Source organism: Halyomorpha halys, unplaced genomic scaffold (genome assembly GCF_000696795.3).
Source record: "Halyomorpha halys isolate HHAL.00 unplaced genomic scaffold, Hhal_1.1 Scaffold145.1, whole genome shotgun sequence".
In the NCBI taxonomy this organism is placed as follows: domain Eukaryota; kingdom Metazoa; phylum Arthropoda; class Insecta; order Hemiptera; family Pentatomidae; genus Halyomorpha; species Halyomorpha halys.
The window spans coordinates 992,371-1,004,190 of NW_027115461.1; the positions used below are offsets into that span (position 1 = coordinate 992,371).

Sequence of the window (11,820 nt, forward strand, 5' to 3'; positions counted from 1 at the left end):
TCTGCCGTCACATCACATATGGACAGCACAAATTGGCCAAAGATCCTGCTTACACTCCTACAAGATTAATGTGGTAGTCCACAAACCACTAAGGTAGATGAACATAGATGAAGTCTTAAGGGGCCTCTACATGTTGGCCAAGCCGTGGCGAACTCTAGCATGCGCGAGCATGTGGATAGTTGGCTTGACTGGGCTGCTACGAGTTGGCCTAAGCTTGTTGCCGATCCGTCGAGAGTCTGTTTTTGGACACAGATCAAAAGAGGTTCGTGTGAGCGCTCATGTAGCATTTCCACCATTGTTCTTTGTATAGTTGCAACTGAGAGCTGTTAGGATATCAAAGGTGTTTGTCGTTACTTGTTATAATTAGTTTTATATTTAATCTTATTTATTTATATTTAATTTCGTTTTATCTCTTTTTTTTTTAAATAAAAATAATATAATCCCAGTGCAATGGCTGAAACCACTTGTACATCCGCCATACTTGCCATTCTGAAAGACACTGACATGTGCATGGTCCGCTCTTCGTTTACCGAGAATTTGTACAAGTCTCCGATTCGTGGTGAGTGGCCAACATGTGGATCCGGCTATTATTATTTTTTTACATGGATGGCCAATCCCGCTACCAGTCAAATTTCTGGAAGAAAATAAAAAAAACTATGATCTTCATCCTGCCTTGGAAGAACTGAAAATATTCTCTTCAGGCTATGGCCTGCTCAATCACCTAAATAGCCCAGGTAAACCTAAGTTTACGAGGAACTTCAAAACTGCTGCAAATGTTCATCAGAGTATTGCGACAAGCGTTCCCAAGTGCTACCCTATTCTGGGCCGCAAAAAGTTATAATTCGTAACGAAAATTATTTTTTAGTTCAACTTCCAAATAGGACAGCAAACATTTCAATGGATCGACTGAAGCCAACATTACTATGTAATTAAAACGCTACAGAACTGGGATCCGTTCAATTAAAAAAAAAAAATAAGGTCTAATCAACTTCCAGCGAAGAGCCTGGAATATACTGCAGTAACCCTACTAACAAACTAGATTTGTACTGCTATAGCGCAAACTATGAGAGATAGATGCACTATAGCAGTGTACTGCCCGCCAGATATTGCTCCTAATGGTTTTCTGAAATATTCTGTGATGTTGATTTGATTGTATATACTTGATGTTACGGTGTTATAATCATGTAAAATATTTTTATCATTATAAATATATTATTTGAATAAATAAAGACAACAAAAATTCTGAGTCATGTTAAACTAGCTTCTTACTCTTTCTCGGCCTTTGTATTCTTGTCGGTTATACTTGCCCCGAAATCCTCACTGAGCGTCACTTCTTAGGAGATAGTGAGTCACTAACAAATACTAGTGGATCAGGCTGTTCTACCACTATTTTTGAAATGTTTATTGTGTTAAATATTCATCCTGTCTTCTGCGGATCTCCCCTCTTTCCTTTATCCTTAACAGCGTAACTGAGGACGAATACCACCCCTTGGCCCTCTCAGTCCCTTCACAAGTATCTACAGTGAAAAGCTATAGAACTTAATACCCTTTCATGTAAGCAAATACCTTACAGAGAATAGTATGCGTTCCTGTAAGATCCTAAAGTATGGAATTTTATCACAGGCACTACAACCCGTTACGTGTCTTTGTCCCATCAATATAAGCCTCCATTTCTCTCTGTCCTTCGCAAATTCCTTCTAAACTCTTGTTCCCAAAAATTTCTGTGCAACGGCTTCAACCTCATCTGCCCATCTCAGTTGTGGACATCCTCTCTATTTTTTTTTCTAACTATCCAAATAATAATTTATTGATGGGAGAGTCACCATACTTGCGTCATGAACAGTCCATCGCAATCTGGAGAGTAACCTGCCTCGATGCAATGCCTACAAATACAATAAAAGAAAATTCACGTAGATATCTAAGTAGTCAGAAAAGACAAAATATATTTCAGGTTATTTCTTTGGACGCGTACGTTTTAAAGAATATGCCGTGAGATTCCGAATTGCCATGTTCCTGTTATGAAGAAAATCACGAAGTACCAGAAAAATTCTCGATTACTGTCTCATTTTTTCAGACTAGCAATCAATCACACAGTTTTATGGAGAGTGGATTAAATTTGATTTACATCTTCAGAAGATAGAAAAACGATACCAGCAATCGTTCCAAAGGGCGATCTCTGGTCTGTGGATATAACAAGTGTTATATTCAAAATATGAGATCGACATTACATGAGTTTTATGTCTATTTGAGATTGTAGAAAACCTTCGTATTATAAAAAATATTCGTAAACCTTTATATATTTATTGATTGGAGATGCACAACTCTTGTTTAGCACGCAGAAGTCTATTTTTCACCTCTACCTCCTAGCACCTCTTTCCTGAAATCTCTGATTTTAACATTTTATAACTGTTATGCTTGTTTATAACCTAGACCTGTCAGACTTTAAAAGGTCTGATACTGAATTGCTTTGTCCTCTCTTCAAGAATGGTTTTTATTTCTAGCATAATCTTAAAACAGATGTCATTGATTACCAAAAAACTCTTTTTTTTGTTCTGAAACTATTTTACATCTAAAAGTATTGGAAACTCTTATTAATTGAAAATAAAAAAGTTGTATGCTTGAAGTTTTCATTATAAATCTCTGAAAGTATGTTTAATTATTCCTATTTATTGTAACAGCTATGGGTTAATCTTTGTTGTCACCTCGATAATAAATTTCCCATTGTTGTTGTTATCAGGAGACAATCCTATGTTCGCAGAATGGAATTCTATTTAAGAAAAGGGAATTGGAACTGTGGATCTGAGTCGAGTAGCCTATCTCACTCAGACAAAAGGTATCCACATTAATTAAAGTTGGTTGTATATATAAGAGTATTGATAAGTTTTATCAGTGAGTCCTATTTTTATGATTATATTAGTTGATCTTCTGATTTTTGGTAGATTGCCATTTATTTCTTTAATTAAAAATTATAAAATATTTTGGTATTATTTTATCTCTTTAAGTCTTTGTTTGATTCAGGTATGGTTGGGAAGATGAAGTAAACTCTCAGGGCGAATTATTTTATGTTCAACATTATCCATTTCCAGCCGATGTCAATGAACCTTGTAATCAATCTGTTCTTCCAGCAGATGATAGCAATGACAAAGATAGCCCAGGTTTCTCTAAAAAGTTTACTATTATTAATTATTTATCTCATGTTTTGGAAATTATACCCAAATGGTGAATTAAAAATCATTTATATAAGCTAATAATTTATAAATTAAATAATAATAATAACAATCTGTAAATTATTATATAAGCTAATAACAAACAGTATACCCAAACTGGGATTACCTACATTAGTAAGAGTGAAAAAACAAAATAAAAATGACATTACTTATTTAATAAAATAAAAGAAACAAAAACTATATATCTTATTGTGAAGATAAGGATCCAGTTCTAAGTATAAGGCTTTGTACTTAGTTACTTTACATGTATAAAAAGAAGTTTAAGATCCTATTGTGAGAGTACAGACAGAAATTCATACAACTGCTTTTGGTTAATTCTAGCTTAGTTTCGGCATGTATCAAATTCGGTTCTGAGGAAATTAATATCTAAATGTAATTAATTATATTTTTATATATTCCTGAAGGTATTTTCGGAAGACTTATGAGAAGGAGAAGTAGTCGTAGAAGTTTTAAACGAAAAGACAATTCTAAACTAGATAGCAATCTTCCTGGTTCTTCTTCAGTTGCGGATCAATTACCTTTGCCTGAAGTTTTAGAAAAGGTATAGTTGTATATTATATAATAAAATACATTTTAAATGGATAAACATCTAGTATATCTTTGAATTCTGGCAGACATCTGTATGTCTAATACTTCCTGAGATATAATTTTTCATAAATCCAAACATTTTGTCCGAACAAAATTAGTTTTAATATGAGTGCTATTAGACATCTGTATGTCAAATTGTATGTGAGATATAGACGAACTAATGCATATGAAAACTTGGCAGTACCATTATTTTGATATCTCACATTTCTATGTTCATATTTTTTCTCTAAGAAAAGACAGCAAAATCAAGGTTGGGAGTTCTGCTACCAATATGTTATCCCTCATAGCCTTAATATTTATTTGTTTAGTTCTGAAAAATTAATGGTTATGTAATATATTTTTAAAAACTACTCAATTTTTCAGGGGGCTGAAGATATAGAAACTGTTAATATATACATGAAAATTGATTTTTCAAATATAAAAGCAATTGGAAGAAGAGCAACTGCCGTTGAAACATTTCTAGGGCTTAAGATAATGTTCTATGACACCAAGATTATCATTTTAGACCTCATCCCGAATGGTCCAGCTTTTTATCTTCAGACTGCTTTTCAAAAAGGTTTGTTGATTTTAAAATTTTGTTTCTTGTTTATAAACAACCCCCATTGATAAATACAAATATGTTATAACATATGTTTTAATTTCTTTTACTAAAGGAAATCAAGATTTAATGTTGTTTGTATGAGGGAAATAATATAATAGTGCATTATCTTCTTTAAGAGTAATGTAATAAATAATATTGTATTACATTATATATTACACCTAAAATAATGTCTCTCTTACATGGTATGCTCACAAGAAATATTCTTCATATTTAAGATAGAATTAATAATTATCCCCCTTGCAATTGATACTAAAAATGTAATACCTTAATTCACTTAATGAATTAACAATATTTATGAAGAGAAGATGGCTTAGGGTGCGGTCAGTGAAGTACACAAATAAATAAAACTTATTTTATTTGTGCCAATGTTTTGGCCTAAATTTTAGGCCTTCTTCACGGCTGAAAAAATAAAACAAGATAACAACCATAAATAAAAATGAAAAATGTAGAAAATTAAAAATATAACAAATAATAAAAAAGTTATTTTTAATATAATACATTAGTACGAATTTATATATAAAGATAAGTATTAAATTACATATATGGATGATTGACCGTAAGTGAATTTGAAGGAGAGAATTTGTCAGCGGTAGGATCAAGAAGAAACAAAAATACGTAACTATTTATTTGCAGATATTTCCCCTCACTTTGTAGGGCTTAATCAGGGCTAAAAAAAGATACAAAGCAAGTAAAAATACATTGACGGAGTAAGAGAGTAAGATGACAATAAAGTAGGGTTAAAAATGATGTGAATACAATTGAAAAATGATAAAAAAAGATTAAATGAAATAAAAGTAAGATGTGCGTTCATAGGTACATATAAAAAAGAAATAACAAAAAGTATTATTTTAAATGAACATGAGACGTGTTAATACATGAAAATAGAAAATTAGATAAAATAGTATAAAAAGAAAGAAAGAAAATAATACTCATCAAGAGATGGAAAATTAAGGAAATAAAAAAGAACAAATCAGGATGACCCACCTTTTGTGTTGCGACAAAGAAAGAGACAAAATGGGGAAGGCATATATGTATGAGATAGCCACAGGAGCAGAGAGAGATTTTACAGTTACATATTAAGTGAAATAAAAGAAAAATATATAAAAATTATAGGAAAGTATGATGATAATAAGAAACATAAGAAGAAATTAAATGTTAGAAACATAATTAATTAATTCATTATTAAAAAAATATGACATATACAGATGGATAATACAGTTATGATAAAATAATGAAGGAAATATAGGTGCAATTCAAACAATGGATACAATAAAGATATATTTATATATTGAATAAAATATAGTGAAGAAAAAGAAAATATCAGTATAAATGTAAAATATTTTGGTAAAGTATGTAAAGATGATTAAATATAATTGTGTAAAAGTAAATATATACACTAATTAGATAATAATAACAAAAAGTTATCTGTACTGATAGTGATAATAATATTTTAACTACAAAGATAATAGTAATAGTCATAATAAAATAAGTTACTTAAAACAAAGCTAAGTAAAAGTTTACTAGACAAATTATTATGAAAAAGGTATAAAACTATTAAGAAATGCGTGGATAACGTATTTATTATATGCTATATTCAAAGATATAGAGCTATTAAGGATTGCGTAGACAATGTATTTATTATATACCATATTCAAAGGTATGGAGCTATTGAAATATGGATATATGAGCAACAGAGTGAGAAAATAAGAAATAAAGTAGAGATATAACAATGACCAAGACATGAGCAAAGTAATGAAAATAGGGCATGAGGTGATATAGGGCATAGAAGTGATAAAAATGGAAAATAAAAATAGAAGATGATAATAAAAATATATATAAAAATGGAAAATAAAAATATTTGGTGATAATAATAGAAAAGTTAAAATAATTAGGAAAAAACAAAATGATGAATAAAACTTAATTCAAAATATGATAAAAAGGGTGATTGATTCAAAATATAGAAGAAAAATAAAGTACTTCGAAGGAAAGAACAGTAAAGAAAGGCTAAGATAACTGGTGTAGAAGAAGCATATAAGTTATTATTTCTTGATTAAGTTGATAATATGGTAGGTATGTGAGATACATTTTTTATCAATTTTGTGGTTAACAGGATGGGATTCTAGGGGTATGTAAATGTAAAAGGAAAGTCGACTAGACACGTCGAATATTTTATACTGGTATAGGATGATGCATTTTTATATTTATTTATTATTAATTATTGCATATTTCGTTTAGGTGATTGTTTGCATAGCATAAATGGTATATTGGTCACTTCAGAAAATATTGAACAATACTTGAGGAACATATCTTTCTCGAAAGAAATTAAAGAGGTATGAAATGAAAAAATTATTATTAATATGAGTTTATATAGTACTTTTATTTAAATTATATTATTAAACTAAATTAAAATCACATTAAATTTCTACTGTTTAGGTTGTACTTACAGTTCATAGAGTGAAATCTTCAAAAAAAAAGGTAGAAGTTCCAAAGACCCAACTTTCACCTGAGCAGGTAATTTATATAAGTAACATGTACTTTATAACGGTACTTTTCAGTGATATAAGTAACATGTATTGTATAACGGTACTTTTCAGTAATATAAGCACCAGTTAAGTTTGTTAGTAATGATCCAAGAGCCCGGAAGAAAAAAAAAGCAATTATTTCTCCCCAATTTCTTATTGCTTTAATGAAAACTATATATTGATACAAGTCAAAATTGATGATTCTGCCAACCATAGGTGGAATAAAAAATGGCATCTGTTTCAAAACATTAAAAAAAATTAATTTTTCATTCAGAGATCTTTAAAACTATCTACAACACTGGAAAACATGATAGAATATCATATAATGCAGAGTATATATACTAAAATATGAGCCCTGTATGGAGTTCCCGATATACACTCTCCTGAAACGCAACATTTCATATTGAATTACGTTTAGGATCAATAGTTCCAGAGATATAGCTTTTTAAAAAGCAACATTTCGTAAAAATGTACTGAAAAATCAGTAGTTGATAAATTTATTTTGAGAACACTATATCTCAAGAATCATTAGACGTACAGATGCCTATTAGCAATCAAAATAAAGCTTGTTTAATGTACTATCAAGTATTTTATAATTAGTATTTTCATGAAATTTATAAAATAAATTTTAAAAATATTGATTTCTCTATATTTCGAATTTTTTTTTTTATATATGAAAGACTATATCTCAAGAACTATTAGACTTACAGATGTCTATTAGGGCTCATATTTGAGAGAATTTACTCTACTTTAAATAATAGCCTTTGACTTTTTTTTTTTTTAGAGCTGTTGATAGTTTTAGTATATGGAGCTCTAAATGAAAAATTAGTAAAAATTTTAGGTTTTTCTGGAATAAAAGAAACTTTAGGGGGGTATGCAACTCAATACTTCGATATTCACTTTTTAATGAAATTTTCTGTATCCCTCATATGGTCCAGGTAAAAACCGAACCATTTCTGAAAATAAGTAACTTTTTTTTTTTAAAAGAACTCAAAATAATGTTTTGTAGCTTCAGAATAGCCGCCATTTTTTATTCCCCCTAATTATGGTTGGCTGAGATCTAAATTTTGACTACTAATAAGCATAGTTTTCATTAAAGTAGTAAAAAATAGGAGTAAAATTACTGACTTTTTTCTCCTCTTGGGCTCGTGGATTACTTCTAATACAACTAACAAGGTTTAACCACCAGTTTATTTATTAGAGGTTCTTGTCAGTTTACTTATATATATATTTTATAAGAAATCTAACCTTTCCTGATGGTTAGGGAACTTGATAGTGAGGCATCTATGCTCCCGCTTTCTCTCTGCCTAACTCACTATTTTGTACCTCTATTGACCGCCACCTGGACTATTTTCCTATAATCTACTTCATACGGTCAACTATCTTCTTCTATATATTTTTTAATCTATATGTTTTATCATCTAACAGGAGGACTGTGAGTTGGAAGGATTTGGTGTTCTGTTTGCCAACATTGGTACAAGAGGTGGCAGTAACGACAGTAGTATCTCGGCGGATGATATTATATTCAGTTATTCAACGGAGGGAAACATGTTGTCTTCAATCAGGGGCACGTTTCTTACACTTCTCCATCTACTCCCTTCCCTTGGAGCAGGCCAGCCTATCAGGTATGGCACTTTAGATTTCTTATAATCTTGAAGGCACTGTCAACTTTAAGTAACCAGGACTTCAATATCTCTAATCCTTTAAGAGCTAAAGTCGACTTATAAATAATTAAATTTCCATAAACTCACCACTCATCGTTTAGTCAAAATCTATTGTATGTGAATTAAGCTTGATTTCAGTTATACAATCTTATGTCTACATCTTATGTTGATCAATTCTTGTTTTTAATTTTTTAGATGTTTCACCTATGTATAAAGCTTCACAATTCTGGCAATTTACTTTATAAACAACAATTTATCTTTAAAGTCAATTTTGTCTTTCATATTATTCAGATAACTTCCCAATTTATTATTATTATTATATAATCCAAACTTCAAATTATGTTCATATTCTGTAAATTTCATTTTAATTTTATCTGTTAATCCTGGAATATAGTTTAATTTAAAGTAATGGTAATTTATGGTATAAGTATGTATGGTAATAATACAAAGATATTATTAATATATTTCTTGAAATTTACAACTGTGTTTACATAATATTACATTTAGTAAATTTGACGTTAGTTTATAATGGTAGAGAAACTACCCATTGATAGCACTCAATACATTTCTACACTAGAAGGTCTTGAGGTCATCTTCTTTTCAAGCACCTTGGAGGATCATCAGGAATGGAAGAGGAAGCAAGGTGGGTTTGGATTGTTAGGGATTTTATAATGGAAGGATTGGTATCTGGTTTGGGCTGGATAAAGATAAAGACCTTAATGTTCTATATATACATTAAGGTCTTTATCTTTATTTTTCTTTGTGACAAAGTAAGGAGTATTGAGGATTTTAGATTGTAAGGATTGGATACGAGAGGAATTTGAAGGTTTAGTGGAGCCCTAAAGTTCAACTCTGTATGTATAGGTAGGCCCTATTATAGTTATGTAGATCAACCTTTTGTAATGGATTAGAAGTTTAGACCATTTGTCTGGAGCCATCCGTAGCTCAGGTGGTTGAGGCACAGATCTTTGTAACATGAAAACTACGGTGGTTCTGGTTTGAATTTTTTGTACTTTTTTCATTTCTGTCATCAAAATTTGACTCCCCACCATGGTTAGAATAGGTTGGTCACCTCTAGATAACTCACCCCCCCCCCATTCTTCAAGGGTTGTGATATGGGGTTGGAATGCAATTAAAGGGTTATGATTAACTGCAAGCTATAAATACATTAAAAATAAATAACAAACCATCTAGTTAATACTATGTCACATAGTAGTAATTTTGGAATGAAGAAATGTCATAGGTAATAAAAACAAGCGAGAACGTTTGTTAATAAAAACATTTTGTTGTAAACTGTGTTATAAGGAGATTTGTGAACTCCCTTCGCATACAGGCAAACTCATTTTAGATGTACTTTAACCAGTTATTAGTATTTAATTTTTCAAATTTTATTTTAGTGTTTGCATTATTGAAATTTGTTTGTTGTGAATCGCTGTATGCCTGATTATGGGGTGATGACCCCTAAACATTGTAAACAGATAATGTGAAATTTTTAAAATAATACAAAAATATTAGTGGAAGATTTGTTCACTTCAACTTATTTTATCTTTGCAGCACTTCCGTCATCTCCAATGGATTGTTAGTCCACATCATTTATACCAGAAAAGAAGACGATGTTATGTTCTTGGCGTTACCAGACTCGAGGTATGAGCAAGAAAATATTTATTTGACTTTTCTACTTCGGTGATTATCTTGGTGTTGACAAATAGAATTACTATGTAAAATTTCGAATCTGAGTTTTCAATGAGAATAAACATTTTAAGCCCTTCTATATCCAAGTACAGAGTCTTTCAAAATAATCTATGTGGATTTCCGAACTAATTGCTGTAGGGAGAGTGTGTTTGGATTACAGAAAGTATTAGGAAAAATTATCACTCTCTCTCTCTTTGCATTAATCTTTTGTCAGGTGCTATGAGTCTCATAATATCGCAGGTTACTAGGCTGTATTTTGTGCGGTTTACAACTTTTGTTTTCTTTAACATCCTCAGTAAAACTAAGTGATGATTTAATTTGTTAAAATCATAAGACTGTTCATTTATAAGTGAAAAAGTATAAATAAAAATAAAAAATACTCTTTGTATGGATTTATTTAAAACGTGATAAAAAAAAAAAATGAGTTCCCCAAAAAATTTGTATTATAAATATTTCTACTATTAATTAAATTAGTTTTACCGAATCAAATGATTTATACAATAGATATTATGTATTTCTAATTTCAACAAAATATATTAGGAACACTTTTATTTGAAAACAAAAATTTTATTGCCGATTTTGCTCAAAATAAGCATTTTTTTTTGCCAGTTTGGATTACTAAAGTGTTTGGAGTGTCGAAGTTTGGATTACCGAGATTACAGTGTATTTTGATCTTTTTTTTTCAGGATTTCTCTGAAAGAATGTTATTGGATAAATGCAAATGTTGTCAGGTGCCTAGAGTTCACTTTTCAAACAGTTTCAAGGTGAGCGTTATCGTTACTTATCTAGTTTACTATTATGTATATAATTGTTTATTCTGGAAGAAGGTAGTTGACCATATGAAGTAGATTGTAGGAAGATATAGTCTGGGTGGCAGTCAATAAAGGTACCGAAATAGTAGAAAAACTCTTTATTGTTAATGAACGTTTCGCCTCACTTTGCAGGTCTTCGTTAGGGCTAAATGGAAACAAGATACAAGCATTTTAAGAACTGACAGAACATTAAAATAAATATACTGGGAAAATAAGAAAATATGTAAAAAACTATTCTGTTTTTTTAAATATATGAAAGAAGTAATAATAATAATAATTTAAGGAAGTACATATATAGGTAGATTGGAAACTAGTTACTAATAAATACAGCCAGGTATGATAGAATTCTAAATACAGAACTAGAGTAATCAATTCTAGAAAAATACTTATTAGAAATAGTTGTAGATATGGTAAAGACGTCGGTGTAAAAGGTAAAACAGGTAGGTGATGTAAATTGTGGCAAAGGTGAGTTATAGTAACAAGTAAAAGGAAATAATAAGAAAATTAATAAAAGTATCAAATAAACAGAGGGGGAAGTACATGTCTTGATTGAAACAAAGATGACAACTGACAAGTTAGAAAGGAGGGAGAGGGATATATACAGGTATGGTATTTTTTACATATTTTCTCTGGATATTTATTTTAATGTTCTGTCAATTCTTGCAATGTTTGTATAGGGTGTTTTTTTAAGCCCGATAGAACTTGAAATTGTAA

The 11,820-nt window shown here is 30.2% G+C and overlaps 1 protein-coding gene across 3 annotated transcripts in view; it reads left to right on the forward strand.

The window, feature by feature from the left end:
- Positions 1–2,410: 2,410 nt before the first annotated feature.
- The window catches only part of in (protein inturned), a 24,928-nt gene continuing 15,518 nt past the window's right edge, over positions 2,411–11,820 (forward strand). The window contains exons 1-10 of one of the 3 annotated variants that reach the window (XM_014417059.3): positions 2,411–2,646; positions 2,738–2,833; positions 3,019–3,155; positions 3,632–3,768; positions 4,179–4,371; positions 6,652–6,746; positions 6,850–6,927; positions 8,367–8,563; positions 10,157–10,246; positions 10,981–11,058. In XM_014417059.3, the coding sequence (XP_014272545.1) occupies positions 2,760–2,833; positions 3,019–3,155; positions 3,632–3,768; positions 4,179–4,371; positions 6,652–6,746; positions 6,850–6,927; positions 8,367–8,563; positions 10,157–10,246; positions 10,981–11,058 (1,079 nt within the window). In that variant the 5' untranslated portion in view covers positions 2,411–2,646; positions 2,738–2,759. The remainder of the gene's footprint in view (positions 2,647–2,737; positions 2,834–3,018; positions 3,156–3,631; positions 3,769–4,178; positions 4,372–6,651; positions 6,747–6,849; positions 6,928–8,366; positions 8,564–10,156; positions 10,247–10,980; positions 11,059–11,820) is intronic. The other 2 variants (XM_014417060.3, XM_014417058.3) reach the window with 2 other exon arrangements.